Source organism: Rattus norvegicus, chromosome 5, assembly GCF_036323735.1.
Source record: "Rattus norvegicus strain BN/NHsdMcwi chromosome 5, GRCr8, whole genome shotgun sequence".
NCBI classification, from domain to species: Eukaryota; Metazoa; Chordata; class Mammalia; order Rodentia; family Muridae; genus Rattus; species Rattus norvegicus.
The window spans coordinates 51,771,611-51,786,321 of record NC_086023.1 but is presented as its reverse complement, the minus strand read 5'-3'; the positions used below and the strand labels follow the sequence as shown (position 1 = coordinate 51,786,321).

General features: G+C 44.9%; 1 protein-coding gene across 9 annotated transcripts in view; it reads right to left on the bottom strand.

Annotated features, from left to right (window-relative positions):
• Positions 1 to 7,291: 7,291 nt before the first annotated feature.
• Bach2 (BTB domain and CNC homolog 2) overlaps positions 7,292 to 14,711 on the bottom strand; it is a 350,229-nt gene continuing 342,809 nt past the window's right edge. For 5 of the 9 annotated variants that reach the window (XM_017593349.3, XM_017593345.3, XM_017593347.3 and 2 more), the window contains exon 7: positions 7,292 to 13,545. In XM_017593349.3, the coding sequence (XP_017448838.1) occupies positions 13,066 to 13,545 (480 nt within the window). In that variant the 3' untranslated portion in view covers positions 7,292 to 13,065. The remainder of the gene's footprint in view (positions 13,546 to 14,711) is intronic. The other 4 variants (XR_010066379.1, XR_010066378.1, XR_005504432.2 and 1 more) reach the window with 4 other exon arrangements.

Below are 14,711 nucleotides of genomic sequence, written 5' to 3'. Positions count from 1 at the left end.
CTAAGGAGCGGTGAGAAACTGCAGCACACGATCAGAAGTTTCTTGGTGCATTTTTCTCTATGACATCCTGACAAATGCAGCTCAACTATGCAATGTAAGGTGGTCTAGTACATCCGTGTACTTAGCAAAGAATCTTTCGTCACATGTCCTTTCACATGCTTACTTTAGCAGAACGTCCTTTCTCCTGTGTCTACTTCAGCAAAACATTCCTTCATCAGTCTGCCTTCGCCTTTCACACCTGTGCCCATTTTAACAAAATGTTCCTTTGTGTGTTTGCCCCAGCAAAACACCATCTAACTGACTTTCTTAAGAACCCAAAGAGCCTACTTCACATGTGGCTTTTGGGAATTGAACCCAGGTCCTTTCAAAGAGCATCCAGTGCTCTTAACTGCTGAGCTATCCATCTCTCTAGCCCTGGCTGGCCTGGAACTTCCTAGATAGCCCAGGGTGGCCTTGAACTCACTCTTTAATCTCCCACAAGAGAGAACCTCAGTTGAGGAACTCTCTTCATCAGATTGGCCAGTAGGCACATCTTTGGGGGATTTTCTTGATTAATGAATGTATGGGAGGCCACGCCCACTGTGGAGAGAGCCACTCTTGTGCATGTGGACCTGGGGACTATCAGATTGCAACCTGTAAGCTAAACTAAACCCCTTTCTCCCCAAGTTGTTTTTTTTTAAACTTAACAACGTCTCTAAAGTTATTTATATATTTATTTAATGTATGTGATTATACTGTAGCTGTCTTCAGACACACCAGAAGAGGGCATCAGATCTCATTACAGATGGTTGTGAGCCACCGTGTGGTTGCTGGGAATTGAACTCAGGACCCCTGGAAGAGCAGTCGGTGTCCTTAACCACTGAGCCATCAACTCTCCAGCCCCCCCAAGTTGGTTTTGATCAAGGTTTTATCATAGCAATGAAAAGTTAGTATAATACCCTTGTCCTTCACTTCTGTCCCTCCCTCCCCTCCCTTCCTCCTTTACTCCCTCCCTTCCCTCCTTCCTTCCCTGCCCTTCCTACCTTCCTTCCTTCCTTCCTTCCTTTTCCTCCCTCTTTCCTCTTTCTCCCTTCTAACATGATTTCAGTGTGTTGTTCAGGCTAGTCTTCACTCTTGGCCTCAAATGGTCTCCCTGCCTCAGTTTCCCAGGCACATAGAAATACCGCAGGTCCTCCACCTTGGCATCTGGTGTGGGGACTCATTACTTCTTATGGAAGTAATTTCAGCATAGACTTCCCAGCCAACCCTTCCCCACACCACACCTTCATTTGTTGCTGCCCTGTAGTTACAGTAACTGCTGATATTGGTTTGGGTAGATTATTATGTGCTGTATGGCTTTTAACAAACATTTTTGTGAGTGTACAAAATAATAGTTTTCACATGACATTTTCATGTAAAAATATTGCATAAATATCATGTATTTAGCTCATAGCCATCAGCAATTGGTTTCTTCTGTCTCCCTACCAGCCTTGTTTGCCTCTCTCCCCTCTCACTGGTCCTCTTCTTCCACCATATGGTCCTCCTTTTATTTGTGTTTGTGTGTGTGTGTGTGTGTGTGTGTGTGTGTGTGTGTGTGTGCGCATGCACGTGCATGCATGCACGCTCAGTACAATGCTCTTGAGTTCTATTCATTTTTCTGTAAATAACATAATTTCATTCCTTATGACAGACACACCACATTTTTGTGTCAATTCATCTGTTGGGTATCTAGGCTGTTCTGTATTGTGGAAAGTATTCGGGAATAAGTATGAATGTGCAAGTATCCATGGTGTGCTCACTTGGGTCCTCTGGATGTAGGACCCAGGAGGAGCAGCATGGTGGATCTCACAGTACTTTCCTGAGGCACATCCATACTGATTTCCATAGTGGGTTGACTCATTTAAATTCCCACCAATAGCATTCAAGAACTCTCTTCTGCCCATCATGGTTAGCATTTGTCGTTTGTTTTCTTGACTGCAGTGAGATGAAATCTCTATGTGGTTTTGATTTCCATTTTCCTGATGGCTATGGATGTTGAACATTTAAAAAAAATCTATTGGTCATGGATTTGCAATTCTTTGCCCACTTAATGAATGATTGGGTGATCTGTTTAAATTGTATGTGGGGTAGGTGCACATGTGCACACATGCAGAGGCCAGAGTAGGGCCTTTGACTACAGTAGTGGATACCACTTTTAATATTCTGCACCACATCCCTTCCAGGCAGGGCCTTTTACTGAACTCAGAACTTGTTTTGCAGGTAGGACAGCAGCCAGCAAGCCTCAGTGATCCCCCTGTCTCTGCTCCCTCAGTGCTGAGGTTACAGGTTTGCATGGGGGCCACATTGTTATGTTGGTTATGGCATTTTAGCTCTGGTCCTCACATTGACACAGAAATTGCTTTTATTTGCTTTGGCCCTTAAAACAGTGTTTCTTGCAACAGGGTCTCACCTACCACCAAGCCTGGCTGCTCCCTCTTCTCTCAGGTCAGCGTTAGACTCCTCCTATGCAGTCTTCCCAAGAAGCTGGGATTAAAAGCATGTCCCATTGTTCCTCACAATGGTTTTAACTCTTTGTAAGAGTGGTGCATGCCAGATGCATCATCCATTAGGGAAGCCAAGTTTCTTCGTCCCTCCCTGTTCTGGTTAGTTTTTATAAACTTGACATAAATTAGAGTCAGGTGGGAAGAGGGGACCCACCCCCCACTAAGGGACTATGTGTATCATTAGACTGGAGTGTGGGCAAGTCTGTGGGTCATTTTCTTGGTTACTGATGGATGCTGGGACGCCCAGCCTGCTGTGGGCAGTGTTAGCACTGGGCAGGTGGTTCAGGGTTGTATAAGGCAGATAGCTGAGCAGGCCTGAAGACTGAAGTGTTGTACCAGCTACACTCTGTTACACTCAGTCCCAGAACTGAGCTAGTGAGGAGCGTTCCTCCACGATTTCTGCCTCACTTCCTGCCTTGCATCCTGCCCTACTGGTTTCACTCAGTAATGGACGATTACCTAGGAATCTAAGATGAAAAAACCCTTTCCTTTCCAAGCTGCTTTTGGTCAGTGTTTTATCACAGCAAAATAAAGAAAACTAGGGTGATTCCTCTTTTTTTTTTCTTTCTTTCTTAATAGTGATGGAGGTTGAATTCAGGTCTCTGCATGTAGTAAGAAAGTGTTGTACTATCTACACTCTGTTACATTCCAGTCCCGGAAAACTTTTCTGACCATCAGACATAGGGTTTCCATAGGGAGTATTCTATGGACAGAGGCTGCGCAGCTGCTGGAAAGTGGCCAAGGGCAGCCTCTCATTGGCTGCAGTTATTCTGAGCTTCAGTCCATACATTAGTAAGACTCTTCTACTCCATCTTTTTTTTTTTTTTTTTTTTTTTTTTTTTTTTTTTTTTTGTTCTTTTTTCCGGAGCTGGGGACCGAACCCAGGGCCTTGCGCTTCCTAGGCAAGCGCTCTACCACTGAGCCAAATCCCCAGCCCCGCTTCTACTCCATCTTGGAGGGGTGGAAATGAGGTACAATATAAAGAGCCAGTCTTTTTAAAAAGTGTGTGTGTGTGTGTGTGTGTGTGTGTGTGTGTGTGTGTGTGTGTGTGTTGAGCTTAGGCCCTAGTTCTTCCTCTCAGTCCCATGTTCTTGGAATTAAGACTCAGGGCTGGAGAGATGGCTCAGAGGTTAAGAGCACTGACTGCTCTTCAAGAGGTCCTGAGTTCAATTCCCAGCAACAACTTGGTGGCTCACAACCATCTGTAAAAGGATGTGATGCCCTCTTCTGGTGTGTTTGAGGACGGCTACAGTGTACTAACATGCATAAAATAAATAAATAATTATTAAAAAAAGAATTATGACTCAGACTTAAAATATATTTATAAATACCTTGGCCATATAGCTAGGCTCTACTCTGACTAGATCATAGCTAAAATAACCCAATTATCTTAACCTACATTTTGCCACGTGGTTGCTCACCTGTGCTCAGGTACCCTGCATCCAGCTCCTCACATCTTCCTGGGCAGCTCTCCCACCTTTGCTTCTATCCCAGAATTCTTTCTCTTCCCAGATATTCTACCTCTACTTCCTGCCACAGGCCACAGGCTTTTTAATTGACAGGTGATGCACCCACGCACTACGTAAGATATTCTCTCTCGATGTGTGAACGTGCATACACGTGCTCCAGCCTGTGCGGAGGTCAGAGGAGAACTTGGAGGGGTTGGTTCTCTCCTTCCACCATGTAAGTTTCAGGGATCAAAATCAGGCTGTCAGTTGGGTGGGTGGTGCCCTTACACAGAGGCATCTCATTGGTTCCAGATCGGGTCTTCTAGAGACAGTGAGTTGTAGGAGAGCCAGTGAAGACCAGGGAGATGAAAGGGTAAAGTCCGACCTTTTAGTTTTGACTGGGAGTATATGGATGTTTTACCTGTTTGTATGTCTGTGCATCATATGCATGCAGTGCCTGAGGTCTGAAGAGTGACTCGGATTCTTTGGGCTTGTAGTTACAGATGGCTGGGCTACCATATGGATGTGGGACTAGAACCAGGGTCCTTAGAAAGAGCGGCTAGCTAGTGCTTTAAACCACTGAGCATTCTCTCCAGCTCAACCTTTTAAAATATATAATCCATCCCGGGTCCTCAAGGCACATTCTCTATTCCTCATATAAGTGTGTAAAGTCATTATGATTCATCTCCATTTTTTTAGATTAAAGATTCCAAAAAGATTAAGTAATGTCCTCCATGTCTAAAGGTCCCCGAAGGGGAAATGTTAATTGATCCAGACCCAGACTAAGCTACCTACGGATCCCTCAGGAAGCCATGCGCTGTCCTCTGTGATAATTAAAAGCCCTGAAAAAGCGATGATTTATTTGTATACATCCCTGCTCAACCAGCTTGTGACTGCTTTAAGGATAAGGTTTATGCACTCTTAATAATGGATGCACGCATGTTGCCTAGTGTTGGTTGACTAACATGCTTATATATAGCTACTGTGCTGACAAGTTTCACGTCAATTTGACACACGCTGGAGTCAAATTGAAAGAGGAGACCTCGGTTGAGAAAGATCCCTTCACCAGATTGGTCTGCGGGCGAGCCTGTGGCATATTTTCTTGATTAATGATTGATGTGGGAGGGCCCAGCTTTCTGTGGGCTGTGCCAGCCCTGGGCTTGGTGGTTCTGAGTGCTATAGGGAAGCAGGCTGAGCAAGTCACGAGAAGGGAGCCAGGAAGCAGCACTCTTTTACTTCTGCATGAACTGCTGCCTCCAGGTTCCTGCCTTGAGTTCCTGTGAAAATGGACTGTGGTGTGGAAGTGTGAGCAAAATGAACCCTCTCCCTCTCAGTTTTCTTTGGTCGTGGTGTTTGATCAAAACAGTAGAAATCCTAAGGCACTGACGACAATACCTTACCCACCACTTCCAGTTCCATATTCTTTTTCCATTGTCCTATCAGGGTTAGCAGGCTGATTAGGAGACCTCCTTTATAGCATTTTCACTGTATGGTGTGGATAAAAAATAAAGACAGAGTTGAAGTGCAAACAGAGTACATCCAGTGACTCCCAGCACTGGTGTCAGGAGGATTCCAGCCACTGCTTTGGACAAAGCTCATTGCTTTAGAGAGGGATGTGCCTTTGGGTGGTAAGAGTCAAAAGTAGCCATGAACAAGTAGCCAGGAACAAGTAATGCATCTTCCTGGCAGACTAGGCTGGGCCATGGTAGTTTTGTATCAGGATCTTCAGAGTCTGAGGTGCATGAGGAGAGGAGGTGAGATGCTATTGAGGAAATTGAAGGGAAGGATGCTTGCTCACAGAAATGTGTGGCTTTCCTTCTCTCTCTAGGACTTGATTGTATCATGCTTAGTTACAAGGAAGGCAAAGGGGCTCACTTGGTGGAGGTTATAGGGGCTCACCCCTGCTCAGGACACCAGCTGCTGTTAAAAAAAGCTCAAATAGAACCTTGTTTTATGCATCCTTTCTGATGGGTAGGTTTTTTTGGGTAAGATATTCTAAAGGAATTTTAAAGGACTTTATTTCAGGGGCTGGAGAGATGGCTCAGAAGTTAAGAGCACTGACTGCTCTTCCAGAGGTCCTGAGTTCAAATCCCAGCAACCACATGGTGGCTCACAACCATATGTAATGGGATCTGCTGGCCTCTTCTGGTGTATCTGAAGACAGCGACAGTGCACTCATATAAATAAATAAAAATCTTAAAACCCCAAAACCTTATTTCCAAATGCAATAAGAATTGGCACAGGATCCGATGGAGGGGGAGGAGATTCTCATTATGTCTAGAATCAGATATGAATTACATGAATTAAATGAGAAGCACATTCGAGGCATAGAAGGAACACCAGCTGCATGCCAGAGGCATGACAAAGCTTGGGAAATTCTGCAGGGTGGAACAATCAGGAAGGTTTATTCTGCCACAGAAGCCAATGGCCAAGGGTGGAGATGAACATGGCTGCCAACTCTCCCTGATCTTTAGGTAGGCAGTTGGTCAATTTCTCAAATTTAAGATGATCTGACCATGGTTGATTTAGTAGTTTACAGTATATAAGGAAGCCATCCTTAACTCATTAAGGGCCTAGGATATCCTCTGAGGAAGAGTTCTGGAGCCTTTTGGTTTTCCCATGTGGGAGATGGGACAATACTTGCTGAACCTAGGATTACATAGGTATCGGGTTACATTCATTACTCTTGGTAGATCACACCTGCCCTCTACTGGTAGTTTCTCTCCTTGCAGCATGAGCTCAGTGTTATTCACAGACATCTGGTCTACCCACGATGTGGCGGGTGTACATTTCCCCTTCCATAAAACCTGAAGACACTAGCCACAGGTTTGGTGTTATACTTTGATTTTCTTTCACGTCAGTTGTTGATGACAGCTTGACTATGTTCCTGGTCTTCACCCTGTATGTTCCTGAGACCCTGCTTTAGCCTCAGGAGTAATTGGACATGGGTAGGGGCCACTACACCTGGCCTTATGTATTTATTCATTTATCTATTTTGTCACCTCTTCTTTATGTTGTTGTAGATCCATCTACAGTTGTAAAACAAAGTTCTTTACCCGTGGCAACATTCTTTATCCATTGCATAGCTACAGGGGAATATGGAAACTGGAAGTGGTTCTAATGTTCAATATCTAATCTCAAGTGCAATGGGGACTTTAAAGATTTAGATTAAAAACAGCATGGTTAAATTCTTAAGATTCCTAATCTAATTAACTGGGATGCAGGGGAGGGTCCAAAGTAGAGGATGAGAAATGACCTTTGGCAGAGGAAACATTTCTTGAGGCTGTCTATTCTGCAGAATGTAACACAGGGATTAGAAGCTTTGACAATGTAGAATGATATGTCTTTATTTCGTTAACAGAAATGGCGTCTAGACAAAAATTCAATTAACACTAGCAATTCAGTTGAGAGGGTTTTTTTTTTTTTTTGCACAATAGTGTATTTACAACGAGTAAATGAAGTCTCAATTCATTAATCCATAGCAATGCTTTTTCCCAAAAAGGTAAAAATTCTTAGTTACAGAGAATAAGCATCAACAGCCATCTCAATATCTTTACAAGAAAAAACCACAAGAAAAAACCACAAGAAAAACCACAATCACTTAGGAAAAAAAATAAGGCCAAGCGTAAGAACTTGTACAATAAAATGATGCATTGAATTAAGTTACATTAATCGCATAGAATCTGTGTAAAAAGTATGTAGAAAAAACACCTGATGTAACCTGTTACAGTCGTTGACCAGTTATGAGAGGTACGGAGGGTTATACAGGTAGATATGTGTGAAAACTGTCCGTATTGTTTGAGCTGGGGAGGAGGAGAAGAGGGGCCGCAGCCCCTTGCATACACTGAGAAGACCCTGTTTTGCATATGGCCTCTGGAGTTTGTAAGGCATATATTAGAGGTGCACTTGCATCAGACTGGTTCTGGAACAAATTCTCACAGGCCCTCTTGCCTTGAATGGCTCACCGTGTCTAATGAGTCCCCGAAGCTCCCAAATGCATCTGCAATCTTCCTGATAATTCGTTACAAGTGCCAGGCTCTCGTGTCAGAGTGTGAATGGGCATCCCAGCGTTGCCACAGCCAAAAGACATTGTTAGGACCCAAGTGGAGGCCAACTCTTTGTCCCCAGAGACGTGTTTGGTAGAAGTTTAGCACCCATCTTTAGGAAAACCCATTTTTTTTTTTTGTCCAAGTCCCTTCACTCTTTCCTGATATAGGTGTCTGGTCATTCCCATGGGAGCGTTTGGCACTGAGTGTGAGTCTACCTGAAATGAGTGGTCTTGATACACTTCCACGAATAGCCATTGTTTTATCTGAGGTCAATAAACCGGAATGAAAATGACAGCCAAGAGTTTATCCATTGCTTGATAGAGAAACGCATACACCATGCCACAACATCAAACCAAAGCTATAAAAGTTGGGCCTCTGCAACCAAGTGGGATACTGTTCACGAAATGGCAGCATCATTTCATATTACAATTAAAATGCACTAATAATTCACTTGTTATAAATATGATCTCCCAGGGTGGAGTGTAGGAAAAATACTATACAATTACTTTGCAAGTAATGTTTCTGCACCATCATTTGAATAATTTACCTTTGATCTGCTACGAGGAGTCTCTTCAATGTACAAGTACTATTTGCACACGCTATTTATGCACAAATATATCCTATGCTACAGCATCAGTCTTTGACACTCGGGTCGTGAGATGGCTCCGGTAGTATTATACATTTTGAACACAAAATATCTCCATGCACAGACTTCCTTTATGAATACCAACCCCACGAGGCATTGTGGACTGACTTGCCAGAAATGGGATCTGCAACAAAATCCTCAAGTAGATACTAAGAATACAACACAGAGCTTGATTCTTTTAAAATAATTCATTTTCTTTCTTTAGTCTGGTGTGTGTGTGTGTGTGTGTGTGTGTGTGTGTGTGTGTGTGTGTAAGGGGGAGGGAAAGGGGAATGGGGAGAGAGAAAGGGGAATGGGGAGAAAGGAAGGGGAATGGGGAGGGGGGAAGGATAGACGTAGAGAGAGATCTGAGGGTAAACCTTGACTCTTGCTCTCTTCTAGATCTGAGATTTCCCCCACACTGTAAGCACTAGTGGAGTCGTTTGAAGTCATCAATAACAGCTCCTGGTTTAAACAGGGCCGAGGTGTATAGGAATATGCAATCCAATAGACTCCAAGGAGCTTTACAGATCGACTCATTTTGGAGGACTATGTGTTCCACGGGACGCAGAGCAGTCCCCCAGGGCAAGACTGGGCGATTTGTGAAAGGTTTATACTTTCAAACCATTGTCTGCTTTGTCCTTTTCCTCTTCAGTGGCCATCATAAAGTATTAAAACAAGAGAAAAGTGTAGGCTTTAGTCAGTCCTCCAGGCAGGTCCTCTGGTGGCTCTGTAGCTCCTTCAAGGAGAAGAGGCAGTTAGCACACTAGTTACTAGCCGTTTTTTAAACTTCCTTGGAAAAGCAGTGCAAGGATTATATCCAAAATTATAGTGCATGTTAAAAAGCAGCATACCTTGAGAAAGACAGTAAATAAATTACTCGTATGACATTAAAAATAACGCTTTCTACTGCAGCATCAGCCCTGATGCCTGAGTCATTGTTAGGGAACCTGGAAGGGAAGTAGCAGGATGACCTAGTAGCTTTGCCAACTTTAGAAAAGTTTTTTGAAAATGCTTTGTTCCAGAATCAGTAAGTCACGAAGTTTGACTTTCTCCAAGGCACCCCCAGATAACGCAGAGACACAAACACACACGGCAAAGCACACACCTGCCTACAGCCTGGGTAACCTGAAGGAGGCTATTCAGAGACCAGGAGGACAGAGGCTGCTCCAGGGGGAGGCCTGTGTTTGGGTGCTAGCCCTGGACCATGACCCATTCACACCCCAGCCTCTGGGAGACCCAACCAAGCAGTCATGTCAGTCCTATGATTGGAGTATCCTGTATCTTTGAAAGAAAAGATCTTCAAACACACAACTAAATGTCCCCTTAAAACTCAAACACTCTCCTCTGTTCTCTTTCGTTCTCTTTTCCATAGGGGGAATGAGGTTGACTGAGGGATCCCAGGAAGGACAGATTGGGGATTTCCGAATTCCACTTGAAGAACTTATATTCTGGACCCCAGTGAGTCCTCCCTTTGAATCAACTCAGAAATAATTTTGATGAGCAATTGTTTGGAACAGTAAGAGACACAGACACGTCCCATGAGTAATTACCCAAAGCCAGTTGCTGTTCCTGGTGGATACTGAATGAAATTACCTGTTAAAAATACCACAGAAATAATAAGTTTTTTTTTAAAGAGTAATTTGAAATCATGGCACAGATTGGGGGTGGGGGGCAGAAGAGGCAAAGAAAATGAGGAAGATGAGGGCTGAGTTGAGGCAGAGAGAAATGAGGAGACCGGACTCCCCTCCCATGGAAAATGTTTGCCACAGGTCTGAGCTACTGGCAACAGAGACTTAGGGGGTAAACTGTGGAATGTGGCAAGACTTCCAGCCACCCAGGAGCTGGAACAGCATAAAACAAGCAGAGAGGCTCCTCTGGGCTATCGGTGGCCTGAGCAGAAAACAAGCCTTTTTGTTTCTTTAGAAGAGGTCACTTAAAAAGGCAATGAGAGAGTTTAAAAAAAAAAATACTGTTTGCTGACGCTTGCACCGTAATAGGCAGCTGTGAGCATCACATGATTCCCATGGAGCTAAATGCCGGCTTTGCCAGCTTTTCATGAAGACACACCTGGTGCAGGGAACCAGGAAGTACCAATGGTGTAACAAAGATGGAGCTCCAACACAGCTGTATCAAAATCTATACACACACACACACACACACACACACACACACACACACACACACACACACTCAAAACCCAGAGGCAGGTTTTAAAAAATGGACCTATTTTAAAAGAAATAAGTTTCCCCTTAAATTCTACTGCATGGATCAACAACTTCTGGCATTTGTACATACTTAAACATTTAGCACTACTATAAGTACAGAAAGAAGTTAATAATACTAGAACATATGTCACTAGGGTTTCACTTTTGCCTACAAGTCATACATTACTTTCCCCTTTTACATGCAGCTTTAATATTGTCCAAAACAATGGCACAGATGAAGAAACAAAGTCAACCATCCATCTAGTTCCCATTACCCTCTACCCTATCCCAATATCAGACTTTTCTGGACAACCTTGCACAGCTGGAGTGGTCTCCGGGCTGCTGAGCAAAAGGAGATAGAGACCATTTGGGAGAAGGGAGCTGACTCCTCCTTGGAGCATGCCTTTCTGTAAACACGGTTTGGACCAGGATACCCTAGGACCAAGGAAGCTGCTCTCCAGATTTGTAACCAACCGGTTTTTAGCAAAGGAAGCAGGTTATTACCTGGGGAGGGGGAAATGAAGGGTGAGGGGCGGAGGGCTTGGGAAAAGGGGGCAGAGGGCTCCTAAGGGTGTCTGTCCAATGACTTGGATGCAGCAGCTTTCAGACAAGAGACTTGGGGAGGGGGGCAGAGCAAAACCTCCGAGAGGGCATTTGAAGAATGAAAGGAAGAAAGAAGGCATTAGCCTATGTTCTTGTGGATCTCAGGCTCCATTCTGCCATGCTATTTCCTACTCCAGGGGTGGGGGTGGGGGTTGGGGGGTGCTACTGAAAGCCAAGGCTGTCATTCAAATCCCCTCAGGTCTTAAAATGTGGGAAAGCCAAACCTGGGCAGGAAAGCCGGGTGGTGGGTTAGCTGTGCCCTTCAAAGAAGCAGGTCCTATCACATGACGTTTCTGAGCAAAAGTATAAGCAGAGGCCGGAAAGAAATGCTGAAATGAGAGGGATCCCCCTCCCCCTGCAAGGAACTGGTTCTCCACTGCTTTCTCTTCACCAGTGCCTGTGGGGTTCTAACAACACCACAGGCTCCTGTCCTTTTGACATGCAGTCCTTCGAGCCGTGCGATCTCTTTCCCCTCATAGGAACGGGACATCCAGTGTCAGCTCTGAATTATCTGCACTTCCGCTTCCCTTGCAGGGGAGGTGGGGGAGGAAGTGAGCTACAAAAATATTCAAGCAGATTATTGTCTACACATCCTAGGATGGGTTCATTATTTGGCAAGATTGTTTTTTTTTTCCTACATAATTATCACCTGAGTGCTTTTTAATTAGCTAAAATGTTTTTTTTTACCTCTTTAACTGAAAGCAAAGAATATACAATATACTTGAGTTATACCGAAGTTACAACTTCATTTAAGAAAATAGGTTTGACTCAAAACTCAGTGCAAGTGGCGAAGTTGACCATTGCTGTGCAGTATCTGCAAGGACGAGGGGGAAACACGAGGAGGAAAGGACAGACCCACGATGCTCACCCAATGCCATTCGGGGGCGCCGAAACCAAACCAACGAAAGTGAAAGGTCTGAGACTGAACCTTGAGAAGAAACTTCCGATGCTGAATTTGGTCTGTAAATAAGTACAGATTAGAAACCGAATTGTGCAGCAAGAAAAGCAACCATGTTAACAGCTACAAAACCAGTTCTGGCATCAGACACAGAAAGAGGAATGTTGGGACATGTTTGTAAATGATAAGTGAAGTTTCCAGTTTCAGGAAATTGAGAAAATCGAGGCATGCAGGACTTTTGCATATGGATATATATTTCATATATATTATATATACTATGTACACAGTATAGCTATAAAACTTTGATGTGTATAGAAGCTGTCTTCAATGAAAAAAATTGAACATTCAGAAGAAATTCCTGAGATAGGGTTTGTGACATGGGCCACTGAGAAAAAAAATCCGTGGTTGGGTCCTAGAGGTGTAGTCTAATCCCTGTGAAGTTTGCAATTAACCCACAGACAGACAGTGTCGGCACTGTTGTCTACCTTGCCAGGGCAAGGGGTAGCACCATTAGGAAGGTAACTAGCACTCCTGCTTACAAGAGAGGAGGGAATACTTCGGAACAGTATTGCTGCTAAGACTGCTGTAGTGTGCACCAAATTCGTCGTTCTCGGTTCTTCAAGACACAGATGAACAGTGCCCCTGGCTGGCAGAGGCACTCTCAGATGAGAGAGGTGTGAAGACCGGGGGTCGGGGGGCAGAGCTGATCGCGGCTAGGCATAATCTTTCCTGGGCTGTTCGTCTGTTGTACACTTCTCAGTCATTTCCTGACAGAAGTCCACCGTCACTGACTGGCTCCTGGCTTCCAGAGGAGGTCCTCTTTCAGAGAAGGTTCCAGGGTCACTGCCTTCCAACCTCCTCCCAGACGTACAATTCTCAGAGGTGTTGCTGGGCACCCAGGGGAGCCCAGGGGGAGCTGCCCCTGGCTCCAGGCAGCAGGGTACACTTCCTCCTACTGCACACTGGGAGGGCGCAAGGCTCTGCTCAACCCCCAAGGGAGGGGGGTTAACACTGGCTCCAGGAAGGTCCATGGGTATGAGAACAGGGCAGTACCGGTGCAGGGCCTGGATCTGCTCTGGACTCTGGATGTCTCGACAGACCTCCTGTGAGAGGCAGGAGAAGTTGTCCAGTAGCTCCCCCATGCACACTTTCAATTGATTCCTCTCGGACAACAGCTTCTCTTTCTCGCACACCTGTGAGAGAGAATGACACACCTTCGTGAAACCTGCACAAAAGCCTCATTTCCAAGGCTTTGTTTTGAGACCTTACACGGTAACCTAACTCCGGAAAGAGTAGGCCAGAACCTTTAGGAAGTTAAAAGACACACTGTGAAGGGAGTGCTCGCCTTACCACTTGTCACACAGCTTCCCCAGTGTGGCATCCCTTCCTCTGAGCCCCAGGAAGCAATCGGTTGAGGTACCCCCAATGGCAAAGCTGTAGGGAGTCAAATGACATTCTGCTTTCTGAGTTTGGGGTTTTCAGGGAACTGACTGGAAACGTTTTGTTTCAAACCCGATAGCTGAAAATCTTCCCCTAATACATTAGGTTACTTCTTTTTCTTTTCTTTGGTGGTGGTGGTGGTGGTGGTGGTGGTGGTGGTGGTGTGTCTGTGTGTGAGATGTTTCTCTGCACTGTATAGTCCTGGATGTCCTGGAACTTACTCTGTAGACCAGGCTGGCCTTGACCTCAGAGATCCTTCCCCCAAAACTTCCCAACCCTGGTTACTATATTTGAGGGGTGAAAGTCGAGTAACTGATATTTTGAAAAAGACAAAAAAAGAAAAATAAAAAGTCAGCGCTGCCAGGGGTTGAGGGAAGGGGAGATGGCTAAGCCATTACAGTAGGCTTTAGGGCAGTGAATCTGCCCTGTACACAGTGGCACTGACAGCACCCTTTGAAACTCCATATAGTACTCACTAAAGAGTGTGAGCTCTGAGGTAAAGCAGTGGTGTTGGATGAAACGAAATGGCAGCATACGCCTGTCCATAATAATACATGTACTACTGCTCTTGTCTGGAGTCACCAGAGTCTGGGACTGCTGGGTCTGCCATGGCCTTGGTGGGGACAGATTGGCACTGTCCCTGCCCCTGGGACAGGGCCAGTGGTCGTGGGCCTCTAAGAATGCCCATGGCTGCCGTGGGCATAAGGCTTGTCTGTAGAATAATGTACATATTTTACGTTCCTCTTTCAAGGCATGTCCTCCCTGTTAACGTTAATGACTCCATGATAATCTGAGATAGCATGTGTCCGGGAGGCAAAGGTATGGCTAATTAATGTCTCAGAAAAACAGTGAACGATGGGACCTTCAAGACAGCCCTTAAGGCTATGGAAAAGAACTCTAAAGACTCAGAGCTCAGAAA